This window comes from Meles meles, chromosome 15 (assembly GCF_922984935.1).
Source record: "Meles meles chromosome 15, mMelMel3.1 paternal haplotype, whole genome shotgun sequence".
Classification (NCBI taxonomy): Eukaryota; Metazoa; Chordata; class Mammalia; order Carnivora; family Mustelidae; genus Meles; species Meles meles.
The window spans coordinates 50,325,976-50,344,961 of record NC_060080.1 but is presented as its reverse complement, the minus strand read 5'-3'; the positions used below and the strand labels follow the sequence as shown (position 1 = coordinate 50,344,961).

The 18,986-nt window shown below is 50.5% G+C and overlaps 1 protein-coding gene across 3 annotated transcripts in view; it reads right to left on the bottom strand.

Annotated features, from left to right (window-relative positions):
- SLC4A5 (solute carrier family 4 member 5) overlaps nt 1–18,986 on the bottom strand; it is a 97,611-nt gene that overhangs the window by 23,785 nt on the left and 54,840 nt on the right. For all 3 annotated transcript variants that reach the window (XM_045979541.1, XM_045979542.1, XM_045979543.1), the window contains 11 exons: nt 17,757–17,852; nt 15,417–15,472; nt 13,333–13,490; nt 12,805–12,892; nt 11,709–11,863; nt 11,162–11,359; nt 9,315–9,489; nt 8,679–8,812; nt 7,721–7,992; nt 3,803–3,861; nt 1,145–1,345 (listed from right to left, as the gene is read on the bottom strand). In XM_045979541.1, coding sequence (XP_045835497.1) covers nt 1,145–1,345; nt 3,803–3,861; nt 7,721–7,992; nt 8,679–8,812; nt 9,315–9,489; nt 11,162–11,359; nt 11,709–11,863; nt 12,805–12,892; nt 13,333–13,490; nt 15,417–15,472; nt 17,757–17,852 — 1,592 coding nt within the window. The remainder of the gene's footprint in view (nt 1–1,144; nt 1,346–3,802; nt 3,862–7,720; nt 7,993–8,678; nt 8,813–9,314; nt 9,490–11,161; nt 11,360–11,708; nt 11,864–12,804; nt 12,893–13,332; nt 13,491–15,416; nt 15,473–17,756; nt 17,853–18,986) is intronic.

Below are 18,986 nucleotides of genomic sequence, written 5' to 3'. Positions count from 1 at the left end.
CAACAAATTCTTATTTAATAAAATTAAAGATGATTCTTGGGAAAGAAGGATAAAGAGGGAGAGTTTGGTCCATAAGACATACAGACTTAAGAGCGCCTGGGTGGCTCAGTGGGTTAAGCCGCTGCCTTCGGCTCAGGTCATGATCTCAGGGTCCTGGGATCGAGCCCCGCATCGGGCTCTCTGCTCGGCAGGGAGTCTGCTTCCCCCCCTCTCTCTCTGCCTGCCTCTCTGCCTACTTGTGATCTCTGTCAAATAAATAAATAAAATCTTAAAAAAAAAAAAAAGACACACAGACTGAAGAGCCATACAAATGGAGACTGTGGCACGGGCAGACAAACCAGTGAAGCAGAATAAAGAACCTAGGAACACACCCCATCGTATGTGAATATTTGACATCTAGCAAAGGAAGTATTGCAGAGCAGAGGAAAAGATGGTCTTTTTCAAAAAGTGCTATTTATACACACATAAAAGGAAACACTATCTCACCCTATATGTCAAAATTGATTTTGATAGAACACGAAAGGAGAAAAATGATGCTTTTAGAAGATAACAGGAGAATATTTTCTGTCCAATATTTTCCCTGAAGAAAATTCTGATATATTATAATAAATATAATATATAATAAATATATTATAATTATAATAATATAATAAAGCTAAGAATTTCTATTAGTCAAAAGCTACCATAAAGAAATAAAAAGTTCAGTCATATACGAGAAGATATTTGCGACACATATGATCACAAAAAGGTTTCTACCCAGAATATGTATAGAACTCCTGCAAATAGACACTTCCATTAAGAAATTCAAATGGCTATGTGGCCAATAAACACACAAGACTTTCAACGTCATTAGTCATTGGGGAAATGAAAATTTTAACAACACAATGAGATACTACTACACAGAAAGATCAAAGATAAAAGTCTTACAATACCAAGTGTTGCCAAGGGGACTTGACAACAAGGGAACTCACTTCTCTCTGATTCTGAATCTGTGCTCTTAACTTGAAAAATCCCAGTATGTGGGCCGGTGCTAATGTGGTGGTGTCCATCCTGTCAGGGCCAGAACCCTCACAGGGAGACTCAATGGGGCTTCCTTGTGAACTGCATAACTGTAGGCCCCTTCCTCACTGCACGGTGAGCTTACCTTGGTAGGGAAATAGCGGCTGAATTTGAACTTCTTCAGGGTCAGGGTCATGGAGTACGTCCCGAAGAAAAGGATGAAGGACATGAGTGCCAGGTCTGGGATGAACTGGCAGGAATTCCCGAGCAGCTGCCCACCATAGTTCAGACACTCCTTCTTGCTCAGCAGAGACCAGTCCAGTGCTGTGAGGTTAAGGGGGTTGTACTTGGAGACCAAGCACGGGAGAGAAAGGGTCAGGGCCTTCCTGGGAAGTCAGCTGTATCCTTGCCCCTAGAGTCCCTCAGGCAGTCCACATACCCCTCCCATCCTCCATGGGGCCCAGCAACAGAATTATGTTCCTGGAGAAAGGCTATGTCAAGGAACAACAAACAGCAGAGCCCCTAGGAAAATTAGGAGCTGACATGTGTTTCTTCAGTGTGTTCGAGGATGCACTGCTGAGTTAGCAAGGAGAAGTCGCTCAGAGGTTGGGACGCCCTCTCCTGCAGCAGGTTTGGCTCCGGCTCAGTCAGCTATGCATCTCTTCCCTGGAGCAGGTCACATTTATTCTTCCTTTTCCTTCCCCTGTGCACACCTTCTCACACATTTCACCCTTGTCAGATCTCTCTTAGGTCAGTCACTTCCCCCTTTCATGTCTAGATGCCTAAAATCCAGTGTACACAAAACAATTACATATACAGAAACAAACACACACGTATATCTGTATGTATATGAATGCATGTGTAGACACACATATATGTTCATATACATGTGTTTCTAAGTGTAATAAAAGCAGGGTAATTTATAATAAAATTTAATATATATTTTTAAAAATTACTGTGTAGGGGCGTCTGGGTGGCTCAGTGGGTTAAAGCCTCTGCCTTCGGCTCAGGTCATAATCCCGGGGTCCTGGGATTGAGCCCTGCATCGGGCTCTCTACTCAGTGGGGAACCTGCTTCCTCCCCACCCCACCCGCCTGCATCTCTGCCTACTTGTGATCTCTGTCTGTCAAATAAATAAAATTTAAAAAAATTACTGTGTAAATATTCATGAACCTACAAAATGAAGTAAACAGATGTCTGAAACCACCTGTAATGAATCTTTGCATTAAGAGGAATGTGGGACTTTGAAATAATCGTGGTTTCCAATGAATCAGGCCTCCCTGTGTCCATACTCCTTTGCCATGTGACACCAACAGGTCTCCCTTCAAAAGGTGAAGTCTGTCTCTCCACCCTTTTGAATCTGGCCTGGCCCTGGGTCCGCTTAGACCAAAGGAATGGGGAGGAAGTGGCTTTGAGCAGGTTCTGGAGCCTTAAGGGGCCTTGCCGGATCTGCTCTTACCCTGTTACCTTACCGCCACAGAGTGGGAAAGCCCAGGATCAGAAAATACCACATGAAGAGAGAAGTCCAGATTTGTAAGACATCTGCTGAATGCCAAGACCCCTCTCAATCACTGAAGCTATCCAAACTGCCCCCCGCCAGGCTGCGTGCTTCCACTGCCCCACTGGGCCGGCCCCACATCTCTCTCCCAGCTCCCCTCTTGTGCTTCCCCTGGGCCCTGCCACACGCTCCTGCTGTCTTGGCTGGGCGGGCCCACTCGCTGTGCTCAGGACAGCTTTTGTGTTTTCCTTGTCTGCCCTTCTGTCTGGGCTGGTCCCTGGCCTGGAATGTGGCTCTCTCTAGGGAACCAACTTTCCCCACCTTCCAGACCAGATCACATTCCACTTTCTGAGGCTTTCCTCCCAGTTTGCAGGGTGCCTCCTGTCTCCATGGCTGGAAGGACACGTTTGGCCTATACTTGACAAACGACATGTTCTGCTTCTGCTGTCCTGTTAGCCTTCGTGTTTGTCTCCATACGTATACCACACACAAGTTGGACGGCAGGCAGGAGCCACATCTGTTTTTGTCTTTTTGGTCCTCAGAGTGCACACAGCACCTCACACATAGCAAGCATCCAGGCTTAGGCCCTGGTTGAGTCCATTCTTCCTCCCTCAAAATCAGATATTTGAAAGACCTTAGGCTAAGTTGCCAACCGAATGGGCGGCCACCTCTGCAGGAGTGACTGAGGGAGGAAGCTGCGCGACACAGAAAGTCCCAAGATCTCCCCCAAAGCCCATCAGGAGCTGCTCCTCTCTCGCTGTTGGACTTCCCACCCTTGGAGCCACCCAGGCCGGGCCCCTCTCCTGAGGGCCACTGCCCATCATTGTGGGGAGGGGCAGACCAGACCAGACGGGGACTCGTGCGCACACAGGACAGAGCAGATCCAGCGAAGCGGGGTGTTGGGGGGTAGAATTCATAACCTTTCTGGGACTGGGGAGTGGCACTGTTGGGTGGGAGTTGGAGATGCTGGGTGGAAAGGCAAGGAAGAGGTAGAAAGCCGGCTGGGAAACTGTTTATACTGTTGTGTGGCCCTACTTACATTCCTCCCCTCTACCTCCCCTTCTGTGTGTGGTATTTATGCACATGGATGTAATAGGATGAGACGTGTTTTAAAGGGGAGGTTTTGACTGTACACATTTACAATAAATGTCTGCATTTACACAGCTCACAGGTGACCCTGATGTGCAGCTGGGACTGAGCGTGGCAAAGTCTAGCTGGCCATAAAAGGGTCTCTGTTTCCCAACCTCTCCCACTCTCCCCACAAGCAAAAACCCTCGAACTTCTGAGTTAGAGGCGAGGACTTACCAGAGAAGTGTTGGTGTTTGGTGTCAGCAAGGCTGAAGCATTGAACACGGTTGTATTCGCTGTGGATGAGCACAGGACACGGAACTAGTCAGCAGCTGCTGGGTTGGGAGCCCACGGCCAACACCAGGCCCCCACCTCTTCCATCTCCCACCCTTGCTCAGAGCCCAGGAGTGGCTTCCCTTGTGAGGGCAGCTCATTGCGCCCTGACCCAGTGAGGACAGGGAGGGTGCTCGGACAGACGCACTGGGCCAGTCTGGGACAGCTCCTGCCTGACCTGGAAGGGCTGGCTTTAAAAACCAAAGCAAGGCATCTGCTGCCACGACATAGTGCGGACACAAGCTGGGGGAAAATGGGCCTTGTGAATCCCTACCAGCACCCCAATCCATGTCTGTGCTCTCAGACATTTTCAAAGGACTTACTCTACGTCACGCACTATGCCAAACCATACACACATCATCTGGCCAAGTTCCTAAATTCCCAAGTCGTCTCCCCCTTTTTAAAGATGAGGTCACGGAAGCCCAGAGAGACTAAGTAACCTGCCCACTGCCCACAGTCAAACAGCTCTGGCTTGCAGGAGTCCTGATCCATCCCAGGGAGCTGGCCCAGCCTGGATGTCTCCAAGCTCTACACAGCGAGCGTCCCTTCATACATGCTGCCCTTCCCTCCCCATTCCTGTCCACACGTGCTTTTTGTAGGCCAACTGTAAGAATGCATCGGCTTTACTATTAAATTTTCTAACCTGCCCCCTGAATGCATGCGTGGAACATTAAACCGAAGTCTGGGACCTGAAGGAGAATCAGAACCCAGAGGTGCTGCTCTGAGCTGTGGACACATCCCTTGTCTGGGCACTCCCCTACCCAGTCTTGTGTCCTGAACTGTAAGTGGAGCATATAAGGGTTCCCATCATAGGCCACGGGAAGAATTGAGAGCTGTTAATTCTCTTCCTGTGGCATGTAGCCATTCATTAGAAAGGCAGGCCTCGGAGGCTGCTGTTTGCCTTCTCTCTTGCTCCTGCACTGCATGGGTGGAGAAGGGCCAGGTCCTCCTTGCCTTTCTTCTCCAAGTGAAAGCTCATTAAGTAATTCCGATGCAGCAGGTTTGGGGAGGGAGGGAGGAGGCCTGCTAGCCAGTTGGCGGGCAGTAAATGTGAAATGCAGTGCAAGCCATGTGGCTCCTGCCGGCCGCCCACGGTTGGTTAGGAACCCAGAGCGAAACCAAGGATATTCCTGAAGCTTCCTTCAACTTCCAACAAGCTGTCATGGGATGGAGGGGGCTCACAGGGCCCCTCTGTGTTGCCCACTTCTGGGGCGGTTGGGGCTGCGAGCCACTAAGGAATTCTGTCTTGACCCAGGGCAGAATATTCCTGAAAGTTCTACCAACTAGAGGTTTGTTACGATTATTCTGAAGAGAGCTTCACTAACAGAAATCAGGACACCCGCTGTTGTCCCTCACAACGCTGACCAAGAGAGCACAACGCACAGTTAACAACAGAGCAGAGAAAGTAGGCAAGAAGGCTAACTCAGGGCCACACAAACACTAGAGGAGGACTCGGGGCTAATGTCTGAGCCTGAGCGTTCAGGTGCCTTTCCATTACCCAAGCTTGTCAGACCAGACACTCCTTTGATGTCTTCTGCTTTGGCTTAGCCATTTTTTATATTGGGTAGGGTTTATCTGAAAGTCACTTCGAGATGAAGAAGGATAAAATAGAACATGGAAAATTCCAGAAAGGGTCCAAGTATCAAATATTTTTAAATGCTAGTGTTTACAGAGTGGTACTCACTTGGGATTGAAAGCAGCCAAGTCAGTGTGTGCAGCATCCATAAACAGAATACAAACCAGTTACAATGGAAACAAGATTAATTTTAAAAAGAGCGCCCCCGCACAATGAGCTCTTAGGATGAAGAGTGGGGAAGACTGAGAGGGTGCCTTGCCCAAATGCGGCTTTGCAGTAAAGCTAGGAACGTGGAATATTTTGTAAGCAAGTGGCCCACAGACTGGGAAAGAAACACTCCTCACTTAGTTCCCCCCTTGCCCAACTCCTGTTGTTGAGAACTTTCCTTTCATATTCTAATCAAAACTAAATTGTCCTGATTTCAGTTCCTTTACCCTTGGTGAAGAAACTGAAAATCTAATCTTACCAGGGTTAATGACTAATAATGGCTACGTATCACTAATTAATAGTTCAAGGGAGCAATGGTTCTCAAACTTAGGCATGCATCAGAAGCACCTGGAAGGTTTCTTACTATACAGCTGGCTCTACCCCAGAGTTTCTGATTAGCAGGTTTGGGGAGAGGCCCAAGAATTTGTATTTCTAACAAGTTCCCAGAGGTGTTAAGGTTGCTTCTGGGGACCACACTTTGAGAACCATGGCAATAGACTGACCCAGAATCATGAGGTGACATCAGGCAACTGGGCAAGGCCAGAGGAGGCACTGTTTGGAGGCAAGTAGATTTTCTTATGGCCATCAATTCCAACCTTATATGCTCCTTCGTCCCCTGTTCTTAGGACATGTCTAAGTTTGGTTTCTCCTGGGGACAGATGATTCTCAGAATGACCAAAGTGCTACATATGACCCCAGAATTAGGACTGTTTCTAAAAGAGACCAAGGCATGTACTTCCAAAAGCCATGTTTGTGGGAACATTTGTGTTCAGTCAGTGCAACGAAGCCACCATCCAATGGGCACAAGCAGTAAATGGCAGTGCCCTGATGGGGCCCAAGCCACGGAGGAGAGATTCGCTCCAGGGCAGAATGAAAGGGCCTGCAGGTAGCATCTCCTCCACCCCTGGGCAAGCAACACGTTCTGGCTCAAGACAAACGTTAGCTTCACATATTTTTAGATTTTAATGAAATAACTCTAAATTAATGATAGAAAAAGTTTAAGTCTAGACTTCTTTACAAAACTAGTGCAGTGAAAGAAGGAGAGAGGATATAACTAAAACTATACTCTCTGAGGTCAGAATATCTTCCTCCCCACGAGGCCTAGTCTAAAGCTGGGTGCACGGTGATGGCACAGTAATATTTTTGATTGACTTGTGATCAATCTTTTATCAATAACATGCGTTAGAGTGCTAAACAACACGGAATCTGCTTGTGTCAAACTCCGTTCTGATCTGGGCATAGATCTGAAAGCCTCACAAGAGTTCATGAGACCGGCAGGGCCAGCACTGTTATCCCTCCTTCATAGCTAGGGAAACTGAGCTTCAATGTGACCTTACGTGGTCTCTGGACCTGTTTGCTCTCTGTGAGTCCAGCTTGGTGGTGCTCAGAGATATATGGATCTCTCTCTCTCTCTCTCTCTCTCTCTCTCTAGATCTATGTATCTACGGGCGTCCTGGCTCTGCAGCATCCTGGCTACCCCAGGCACAGTCCACTGAAGGTTCCGAAGGCATAACTGGGACTGTGAAGGGAAGCCAGTGGTTGAGACTATAGGAAGCCCTAACTAAACAGATGACACTTCTTTGGTCAGTAAGGAATTCCACAGGAATGGCACGGAGTATTACCAGGTTGACCAGTTGGTTGATTCAACCTCCTACCCAGTGCAGAATTTTTTTTTTTTTTTTTGAGAAAGCAATATAGTGGGGATGCTGGGGGAGCAGAGGGAGAGGGGGAGAGAGAATCTTAAGCAGGTTCCATGCTCAGCATAGAGCCTGACCTGCAGCTTGATCTTATGACCCTTAGATATGACCTCAGCCAAAATCAAGAGTCAGCGCTTAACTCACTGAGCCGCCCGGGCACCCCAGGAATTCTTTTTGTATCACCCTTGGCAGATGGACATCCAGGTAGTGTTCAGGTCACTTGCTACCACCCAAAGGGGCTGATAATCTCTCAGGGTGGTATCTCCTACATTTGAGTAGAGAGCTGTGGTTGGGGAGAGTGAGTGGGTGGGGGCCCAGGGCACATCTGGGATTACCGGTCACCTGTGTCAGGGGCGACACACTCGCATTTGTAGGTGGTGATGGAGTCAGGCTTAAAGTCCATATTGATGGGGTAGTACTTGAAGGCACCAATCATTTTCTTGATGGCATCATAGATGAAGATGAAGCTGATGAGGGTGGAGAAGCCCTCTTCAGTGAAGCGGGTGATATACTTGATGATAAAGCTGGCGTCAGTGGCCACCAGGATAAGGCACTGGATGGCTGAGTGGAGGCCAATCCAGAGGCGGAACTCCATGTAGTCCAGACCATTGCCTCTGGAAGACAGAGGGAAGAAAAGGGCCTCGAGCCCAGGGCTCTGGGACGTGCTTGGTTCCCCAGACCCACTCTTGGTGGCTCATCTGTCCCTCCTGTGGCACAGATGCCCTCCTGGGAACTGTGAGAGGACTAGGGACAGGGACAATTCCTGGGTAGGGTTGTCTCATCTTTGCAAATTCTGGGAAAGAATCTCATAGGGGTTGCAGGAAGGTGCTAAGACATCTCAATCTTACACATTTAGTAACAAACACCCAGGATGAAAGAAAAACAGGGAATATCCAAGTGACAGAATCAGGGAAGGCCTCTGAATGGCCTCATCTTGTATATGAAGCATCTGAGCCCAGGGTGGTGACAGGAGCTGCCTGGTTCAGGGCATAGCCTTTGGACCTCCAGCTCAAGACCGCACTACTTCTAGTTATAATTGTTTACAAACAGTGAGAATGGTCTCCTCTTGTTTTGCCTTGATGTCTCCCTATCAGCTATGCTAAAATGCACTAGGACAGCTAACGGCAGCTAGCTGGAGGGAGTCAGGAGGGACCACCTGGCAGTCCCTCCCACAGGGTAATAAAGGCAGCTTTGGTACCTCCTCACCTTTGCCTCCCTTTTGGGCCTATTCCCCTGTCCTGGCTTTGGTATAGTGCCCCAGGTGTGACAGCAGGCGCCGGGGGCTACCAAGGGCACCTACTTGCTGAAGTCGAAGAGGAGCTTCTCAAAGATGAGGATGGGCCCTGTGCTGCTGAGGATGATGAGAGGCTGTCCCGAGAAGAGGCAGAACAAGGATCCGGCCATGGCAGTGCCCAGGAAGCTCTCCATCACTCCCTGGGGGCATGAGGAGTACGAGGCTCAAGGGAGGCAGGAGAAGGGACCTCTTAGCATAGCCTAGAACCCAGCCAAGGGCTCAGGCCACAGTGCTCATCTTTCATTTTGGGCCCTTTCCTCCCAAAATTCACTATGTGGTATACCTGAAAACTAATATAACATTGCATGTCAACTATACTTCAACAATAAAAATTAAAAAAGAATAGAGTGCAATTAATACTACTTAATTAACAGATAATAAACACTGAAAAAGTTTGATCTGTTTATGTCATCCTTACATTTGGACTTTAGTAACATGATTTAGCTTTAGGTCTTTTAATACTACTGGCTTGTTGTTATTATTTTTTTTTTAAGGGTAAAGAATTACTAAAAATGATGGTCCAACCCCAAAGTGGATGAAACCCAAGCCTCGGTTTTGGGATTATGGGGTGAAGCTCCTTACCGCCACCTGGTGGCAGCAGTTTTACGAAGGTTTGCACTAGGGTCCCAGGCTCACACACACCTGATAATTGTCAGTGGCATCCCCCAGAAGCCCACCAAAGGTGATTGCATTGGTGATGCAGCCGAGGTAGATGAATAGGATGGCAGAGATGGACTGGATGTGGAAGCCATCGTAGAAGTCACTTGGGAACCAGGGCAGCTTCCTCTTGATATCCAGACACAGGCCACCGAAGAACCTGCTCAAGACAGGTCCAGAGGCTGCTTTCTCCCCGAAACACCAGGCAGGCGCAGGGCTATTTACAGGAGCCTGCAGAGTCTTGGGCAAGGAAGGGAACTTGACTAGAGGTGGATGGGGACAGAGACCTTTCTACCAGTACATTTAATGGCAGGGAAGGATTTTTGCAGGACAGAAAAGATTGTGGTCAGCATCATCCCCACCGGAAAGGTGGTCATGGACAGCCTGAATGGGAGAGAGGGGAGGCCTGCTGGGGACATGTTCTGGAGTAGACCTAATATTCCATGGGGAATGGAAATCATGGAGTCCACAGAAGTCCTTGCTGTCCTCCTCAGAAATGTCCCTGCTCATCTGTAGGGCCCCTGCCTGTGCTTGGTTAAACATAGGTGTGTCCAACTTTAGGAGAAAACAACATCCCAAATTCATCAAGGGCAAGTTCTTGAACTTATAACTGGTTTCTGTATTCTCCAGAATAATCGAGTGGGGAATTTGAGTTTAACAACAGTGTTTATTGGGCCTACTATTCCCCCGCAGCTCCTAATGCAATGCTTGGCATGGAGGCAGGTTTCTCGGCCTTGGTACTATTGGCATGTCAGGCTGGGTAATCCTTGGTCATGGGCCTGTCCTGTGCCTCACAGCAGGCTAAGCAGCATCTCTGGCCTCTGTCCACTAGATGCCAGCAGCATCCCCCCTCTCAGTGCGGCAAACAAAAATGTCTCCAGACATTATCAAATGTCTCCTGGGGGAGGTGGGGTAACAGGCAAATTTACCCCCAATTTGGAATCACTGGCTGGGATAGAGTCAAAGGCATATAAAACATGACTCCATTCTCAAAGTCATAATTCACACATTGCTTTGCAGGGCCATGTCCTTTCCTAAATTCAGAGCAACCTGAATTATTCTAAGAGTCAGCAAGGAAACCCAACCCAATTTCTCTCTCTTTCTTTTAAAGAAAGAAAAAAGAGAAAAAATTCAAATGGTACTGTTATGGATTAAATTGTGTCACCCCCCCAAAGACACATTGAAATCCTAACCCCAGTACCTGTGGATGTGACCTTCTAGGGAAATTGGGTCTTTGCTGATGTATTCAGCTTAAGATGAGGTCAGGGCAGTGGGCCCTAATCATTATGACTGGTGTCCTCAGAAGAAGAGGAAAATGCCCCAGGAAGAATAGGGAGAAGACCAAGTGAGGACAGACGCAGAGGCCAGAGCCACACCGCCACAAGCCAAGGACACTGAGAATCGCAGGCCACTACCAGAAGCTGGGGAGAGGGAGGGAATTTGTCTCCCAGAGTCTCAGAGGGAGCCGGCCCTGCCGATGCCTCAATTTGGAACTTCTACCCTGCAGAACCGAGACCGAAAACTTCTGTTGCTTAAGCCACCTAGAATGTGACACTCTGTTAGGACAGCCCTAGAAGACTCATACAGGAACAGAGTCAAGAGAAAAGTTCGGGTGCCTCCACTCCCGTGCTGGATCCCACTTCCCTTCTCCTGCCGAAACCCTGTCGCCAGATCCGTAGGGGTTTTGAGGGCGTGGGGAGGAAAAGAGTGCAGTGGCTAAACCCTGTGGCCGGGAGGGGGCGCTGCACGCAGCGGTGGGGAAGGTTCCCGCAGCTGGGTGAGGAGACAAGCCTAGAGGTCGGCCGTGTCACTGTCAGGCCTGGGGTGGGCACCTTCCCGTCCAGATAAGCTCTTCTCCGATTTCGTGCACGGCTGGCATCTCTCCATCGTCCCCGCTGCTCCCTCCGCCGACCCCGCCGCCGCCGCCGCCGCCGCCACCGCCTCCGCCGCTGCCTCCCGCAGCCGCCCCGCCGCCTCCCCCTGCAGAGCCGTTCATCTGGCCTAGCTCCATCAGCGAGAACACAGATTTCCTGTAAGGAACAAGGGGGTTAGGGGACGGTGGGGCTCCCAATCCTGGCACGAGCTTAGGCCCTCTAGAGCTGTTCTGAGAACACGTCTTACCTCTCCAACAAAAACCATGAACTAAAAAGAGACAAATGCAGAAAATGATCTCACATTACCCACACACAGGTCACCCAGATGTTACAGATGTTCACATGCAATATATTGCTTGCCTTTTTTTTTTTTTTTTAAAGAAATAAAATGACACCAGGAGAAGAAAGCATAAACCTGTCTATACTGACCACAAAAGCCATGGACAGACTCAGAACTCCCTTTGAACCCCAACCTCCCTCACCACCCCTCCATCCCCATACATACCTCTTATCAGCAGAGGGCACCTTCTTGGGGGGCTCAATTCGAATATTTGGGTCCCATTCTCCAGGGGGAAGGACGATGACCTCATCCAGAAACTCATCAATTCCTGCTATCAGATCGTCCCGATTCCGGGCTTTATAGGCCACGTCACTGAAGAGCTGGCAAGGGAAGGGGAAGGGGCCGTCTTGCTGAGGGCTGCCTCTTAGCCACCTCCTGGGAGCACATAACGTACAGCGCTGGAGAAAACCCCTCTGAACATTTGTTCCTTCCAGCTCACTCTCTGTCTTTAGGGAAAGACAGAGTCCTGCCGGGGAAATTCTGCACAACAGGGAGCAGCGGGCCTTGAAGGAAGGCCTGAAGGCCAGGTCTCCGTGGCCTAGCTGTAGGGCTTTGGCTGAATGACTTAACCTTTCTGCTTTCAGTTTTGCATGGAACAAGCTCATTCAAAAACCCGTTAGAGCCCAGTCCCAGAAGCTCAGCTATTTTAGATCTGATTATAACTTCTTAGCCCCTCATCCTTGGAGGGTCAGGCTGCATCTTTCCAGGCTGTCTACAGGGTGTTCTTTCTGATGTAGAGCTCATTAGAGCCTTTGTTGAATGTCTTCTAGGTTCCCCATCACTCCTGGCACAGAGAGAGCTCTAAGCTGTGCCTCCAGGCTCCATGTCATCTCCGGTTCATCTCCTGCTCTTGAAGACCTTACACTGAGCCTAAGTTGAACCACTTTTATCCAGCTTCTCCATTTCCAAGCTTTGGCTCCTTTTCCCATTATCTGGAATGCCTGCCTCTTAGGCTTGTGCAGGGTTGACCACCTAACTCCTGCTCATCCTTTGCATAAAGCCCTCTCCTTCAGGAAGCCTCACCTGGCTACCGAGACAGTTAGCATGTGGTTCCCTTCAGAATTACAGGTCTGTCTCTCCCACTTGACTGGTGCTCCTAAAGGGCAGTGACTGCCCCGATTCTCATAGCCCTTAGCACACCACACAACCTGGCACACAGGAGTGCTCCAATGTGCCTGTGGGGTAAGCGAGTGAGGGGAGGCCCAGTGCCTGACGCAGGAGCCGTGACAGTCAGCAGTATGCATTTCTCGTTACCACTTACATCGTCTACCATAAGGGTTGCAATGGCACGGCCAATTTCATTGTAGGATTTTGCTCTCCCAGAAGGTCCGAGCAGTATGAACAGAAATCTGCAAAGATGAGGAGGGAGGAGGTGGAAAAAAGCGAAAAGGAAAAATAGAAGCAGGTGAAGAGAGGGATTCTCTGGCCCTGGACATTATTCATTCCCAACTCATGAACTGACCACACACTTGTCCCTTCCCTCCTTTAAATCCCATATTTGCTCTGCAAAGACATCTCTTCTTCACTTCCACCAGCTCCCCCTTGCGCATCTTCCCCATGGTCTTGCTGCCCAAGCCCAGACAACGGTGTCTGTCTCAACTCCTTCTTTTTATGATTATTTTAATAAAGTCTAAAACTCTTCCCTAGTCAGAAGATTTCCCTCCCCAGCAATTGCCTGATTTTCCTTCTGTGTTTTAGGGGTGCCTCCAACAGTACTTTGTGTCGACTGCGGGGACAGCTGGCTTCCCTCTGGTGGGTGGGGGGGGGGTCAGATTTCAGTGACCCTCACCTGGTGGGAACAGGCACCTCAGTCACTCCTCCCAGCATGGCTGACTGGATAAGGCGCACGAAGGCGATGAACGGCTGGTCCAGGAAGTCCACCTCGCCCACAAGCACGTTGGAAGCTTCTGAGTCCTTGGGGATCTTCTTCATGAATTTGTTTTTCCGCTGGTCAGGGAGGGGGAAACAAGTATGGATACTCTCATCAGTGGTTTCAACTCTCGGTCCCTCAACCACCTTCAGATTGCTGTGAAGGTCTGACTTTAACAAATTCTCCAAGCATTTCTCAGGAGAGTGAAATAACCAAATATTTTGCCCTATTCTGCAAATGAGGAGACTCAAAACTGGTTAACTCCAGGACCAAGCAAGCCTTAGGAGGCGGGAAGGAACAGGCAATGACTTGACCCTTAAGACATTCCTTGATGGGTGGGAACTTTGCTCAACTAAACTGTGAGCCGAGGGTCAGACAAGAGACCCAGGGTTGCTGGACATCAGGCCTCATCCCCAAGCCCTCTGAGGCCCAAGCAGATGGCAGCCGGCAATTCCATGGCGGGCACACAGTCCTCCCTGTCTGCTTTCATCTTGGGTGGCCGTGGGAATGATGAGGCCCATTCTGATGAGCAGGGCAGACATGCTTTGGCATCAGCTTCCTGGCTGACAGGAGCCCCTGGACCCCACCTCCAAGTCTGAGGGAGACTTCCATGGCCCCAAGATACCCCCAGGAGAACTCCCAAGAAAACTCATAGCTTCTGAAACTTTCCAACTAAGACCACTGACATGCTAGGGGCTAGTGTCTATTCAGGAGAGGAAGGTCAAATAGGCAGAAGGAGTGGGGTCCAATATAAGAGGTACTGGAGACAGGTCCTCATCCCAAACTCATTTCCACTCTCTACGTGTCTGGCTTCATTCCTAGGGTTAGAACATGGAGTCCTCCTGAGTCCTATGTACAATGAAAATGCCCCAGGGACAGTCTATAAGTTGTCTCTGAGAGACTTTCACCAGGCAATGTTTTCTCATCATGGCTTCACCATCTGCATGCATGACTGTGGTAAAGTAATTTTCCCCTCTAAATAACATTCCAGAATATTCCTTCCTAAGTTGCTCCCAAAGTAAGGGCTCTAGAATCACACTGCCTGGGTCAAATCACGGTTCTGTTAACCTTTCAGGGCATGGACTTGGGCACATTATTTAACTGTTTTAAGTCTCAGGGTCCTCACCAGTAGAGTGGAGATGGTAAGAGCAGCTTCACAACGCACACAACAGCTCAGCATGGACTAGTGTGTGCAGTGTGTGGACCTTAAATGTTAACTGATGCCATTCTTCCTATTACTTTAGCCACCAAATGGCCCTCGAGGCTCTGACATGAGGGACTGCTTTGTTTTGCCTTCCACCAAACTTGGGGTGCCTTGAAGGTCTGCAGGTCACTCAAGCTCCTGAGGGGTTCTCAGCAAATTTTAGGTTTCCTTCAACACCTTTCTTCCTCTTTCTGGGGGCACAGGCAAGGGGACCATGATCCTGCTGCCTTCAAGATGTGTGGGGGTTGCAGTGGAAGGGGGCTCCCACCAGGCTTCTCCAGGGGCACAGTCACGGGGTACCTGGGCTGTGGGGCTTAGAACTTGGACTCAACATGTTTGTAGGATTCTGATCTGCTCATGGGGGTTTTAGGCAAGCTGGTGGAAGACAAGAATGGATGTTATCCTCCCCCAGCCTAGGAGAAGACCCACCAGTGGGCACTGGCCCTGTTGTCTCCACGAGGAGGCCTCACTGCTTTACTCTGCCAGCCCAAATCCCCACTCCATCCTTAAAGGTGCTTAGGGGCTCGAAGAGGGTAAGACTCTGTGTGCTGGCCTCTGTCCAACAAATCCCCAGCTCAGGGATGGCTGGGCCCTAACCTGATCATGCTTCTTTGTTCCCCACTCCCCCTAGTGCCTGGCATATAGGGTTTGGTCGGTACCTGACTGATGGGCTGGCCAATCACCAAGGCAGCCCAGAGCCCCCACCCAGGTGCTTCCTGGGGACTCCTACTCCTTCATGGGAGTGGAGTTCTGCCTATAGGGCTTCCCTGCCCAGCAACAAGAGCAGGGTCTTTACTACCTGGTCTGTGTTTGGGGTATGAGAAATATCATTCATGCTTCTGCTCTGGGTGTGACCTAGGAGAGAAGGAAAAGGGGGAAGTCAGGCTCTTACAGGTCCTTTTCTCTTGGTCCCCATACATGCTTCCCCCAGCTTTACAACCAAAGCAAGACCCCCTCTCCCCTCAGTCCCCTGGAGCTAGCCTCTGCTCCCTCTTCTCCTCTTTCTTCCCTTCTACTGCAAGTTCTCCTTTTCCCTGCTCACTCCTCAGTCGGCCGCACTCTGCTCCCTGCCCCTCCGTCCCCTCTCTTGGAGCAGAGATGAAGATGTCTGCTCTGTGCCAGGTCCCGAAGGAGGGGAGGGGACGCAGACACACTATCAGGTGAAACTCCAGGTGCCACCGAGCTTCGACTTGTTGGAGAGAAGACCACTTTCACCTCTGTCCTCCATGACCCATGTGAGTGTCACGAGCTGCTCGGGGATTTGGCTGGCAGGGGATGTGGGGCGGGGCTCTCTGTAGGAAGAACAGTGATGGCAAATTTTCTGAACTGCCCAGTGGTTCCTTCCCCTGTCCAGGCAGGAGAAAGTCAGCTCTCATCTTCCAGCAGTGGCTACATCCAAGGGGCACTCTCAGGCCTGTTATTTCTTGGCTTTCTGTGGCCTGTGGCAGCCCCTGGCTTCCAGAACTCTGCCCGCTCTTGGCTCCCTTCTTATTTGTATCCAGGATCCTCTCCTGGCGGGCTTGGGGCCTTGCTTTGCCTTCACTCCCTGCAGAGGCTTCACCCCTGCATCCTTGTTCAATCATGTCCGCCCCCGTTGCTTCACGCCCACCCTGGGCTGAGGACGCCCAGACTGGGTCTCCCTCCCACACCTCTCTCCTGAGTCCCACAGTCCCCTGGGCAGCCCCAGCTGGCCCTTAAGCTCAACACCCCGGGAAAAGGAACTCACGGACTTCCACCAGATGACGCCCATTCCATACCTTCTTCTGTTCGGTGTCCCTCCCTCCCATCCACCAGCCTGGGGGCCTGCCTTGCCTCCCCCACTTCCTCACCTCCTGCTGCTTCTGGTCCTTGCATCCCACCTTGAGCCTCTCCTCTCCACTCTTCCTCTGACAGTCTCTCACTTCCAATCTGGTCCCTTTCTAGTCTATTCTTTCTCAAATAAGAATCTGGTCATGGGGTGTGCCTCCACTTAAAGCTTCTCAGAGGTCCCCATTACCTTCAAAAGAGAGGCTCCTTCTGTAGGGTCCTTTTGTAGGGCATGTGGTCCCTCTTCGGTTTGACCTTCTTGCCCTCAGGCCCTGCCCTCCTCATGAAGTGAGCCGCCTCCTACACAGCACCTTCCTTCCGCTGTTTGTTTCCTTTGTTTGGACACCCTTCTCCCCTCTCACGCCCACCACATCCCGTGCTCCTAGAAAACGCCATTTATTCTCCAAGACTCAGGCATGTCTCCTCCTTGAGCCTTCCAGGGGCCAGCCCAGGGAGGGATGGTGTGCACACAGAATCTCCCTCCAGGCCTCCTTTACCACAGTGTTGGGCACAAGGGAGACCTCGGGCACAAGGGAGACCTCAGACACAGGGAACAACTGGGAGGAAGGCTCACCCAAAGCCATTCACTGCTGGCTGTCTCCTGGTGTCCCTCTGTGTAATAACCAAGGCCAGAAGGATGGGGACCCGGGGTCACCAAGAGCAGAGAGAAAAGACTACAGCTGAGCCCTTGGCCAGCGCCCACACCGCCCTCCAAATCACTCCTTGGGCCTGGTCGTGGCGCAGCTGACATAACTTGTTCATATCTTGGCCTTTTAGTAAAAGTTCTTAAAGGAACATACTCTTCTCACTCCTTTTTCTTTCTGTTTTGCAGGTTCTCTTTGCTTTGCTTTGCTCAGCTGCGTGCCCCCTAATGAGCTGCCTGAAGGGTGCTGTGAGAGCACACCTCACAAGCTTTCTCACTCAGCCTGGGCTACAGGGGGCCATGACTGCCCGCGGCCCATGGTCACGGTGCACAAGGCTGTCATCCAGTGGGGGCAGGAAAAAGTCCCTGGCCTGTTTCTAATTCCATGTCAAGGATCATTTCTTACCAAAAACAGGGCTGATGGTGGAAACAAAGGTACAGACTAAGACAAAAGCGCCTAGAACCGTAGGACTGAGTACCGATCGTGTCAGCACATGATTTAGAGCTGCACCTGTCAGAGCAATTACCTAGACACTTAGGGTAGCAAGTTAGGCCCCAAGGACAGCCCGGGTGTGGGGGTGAAGGTTAGATTTCTCCTGATGCCTGTCCTGAGAACTCTGGACAGGTCCTCCCCCCTCGAAAGCCTATGGAAGCTGGCTCTGCTTGCACGGCAGCCGAGCACACACTCACACAGCCGGCCGTAACTGGCACTTTGCCGTATCCTCAGGTCCTCGGTGGAGCGGTGGAGGCTCGGGCCAGCCGCTGGGCTCCGGGCCGGGCTGCGACCTGAGAGGAGGCACAGGAGGGGTCTGGCGTCAGCAGCCTGCCTGTCAGCATGGCTGACATTTCCAGTCATTCCACCTAAGCAAAGCTGGGCCTTGAGACACGTCTCTTCCCCTTTCAGGAAGAAGGCCTATGTTTCTCTTTTGAAGTTAATAGTTTGAACAAGATAACAGAAAATACTAGTACTCTTGAGAGTGAGATCGATACACAATTGTTAAATAGGCAGCTGGTGTTGTGGACTGTTGGGTTCAGCCCCAACTTCACCACTTACGAGCTGTGCGACCTTAGGTAAGTAACTTAACCTCTCCGTGTCTCAGGCTCCTCCTCTGTAAAATGGGGATAACAGGAACAGTAGCTAGCCACAGGGTTACTGTGGAGAAGACGTGAGTGAACACATGTGGAACACTCAGAACTGTGCCTGGGACACGCTAAATGCTGACTCCACACCTGCTGTTATTAGCATAGGCTAAACACTTCCTGTTTTAAAACCATTTATCTAAAGAGGTACCTCAAGGTGCCTTCTTCAGCAACCTCATCAACTTTGTTCTGGCAGGTTCAGCAAGGCTACTGTCTGGGCATCTCGAGTATAGCGTCAAGAGTGGAGGGTTGCAGGCTGGAGACATGTACTTGGAACAAGCCACTCGCCCTAATGGCCCCAGGCTCAGCCAACCACGGTGACACCGCAGCCAGATTTACAACCCTGGCCCACTTGAGATGAACCCAGAAACTTCTACTGCCTTGATGTGCTTCATTTTCTGCCAAGGCTCCTGGCTCTTCCTGGGAGTTCAGTGGGAGGCTTTCAAGCTCTTTCTACACACAGGTCATCTCCACCAGCATTTCACAATCCCAACCATACAAGGGAATCTCCTGGGGAGCTCTGTGAACTCCCTATTCCCAGGCCATACCCCAGACCACCTGAATCCAGCTCTCAGGGAGAGGCTGAGGCACTGGGACAGGTTTCATACCCCCAGGTGATTGCCGTGTGCTGCCCAGGCTGAGAACCAGCTATCTTCCTAGGACTAGTTCTGTTCTGCTGGTGGGGACAACATTGGGGTAAGGATGAGGTAGGTGGTAGGTATAGGCCTGCCAGAGAAGGAGGCTGAGGGATCCCCAGAACTTCTCCAGGATCATTAAGTC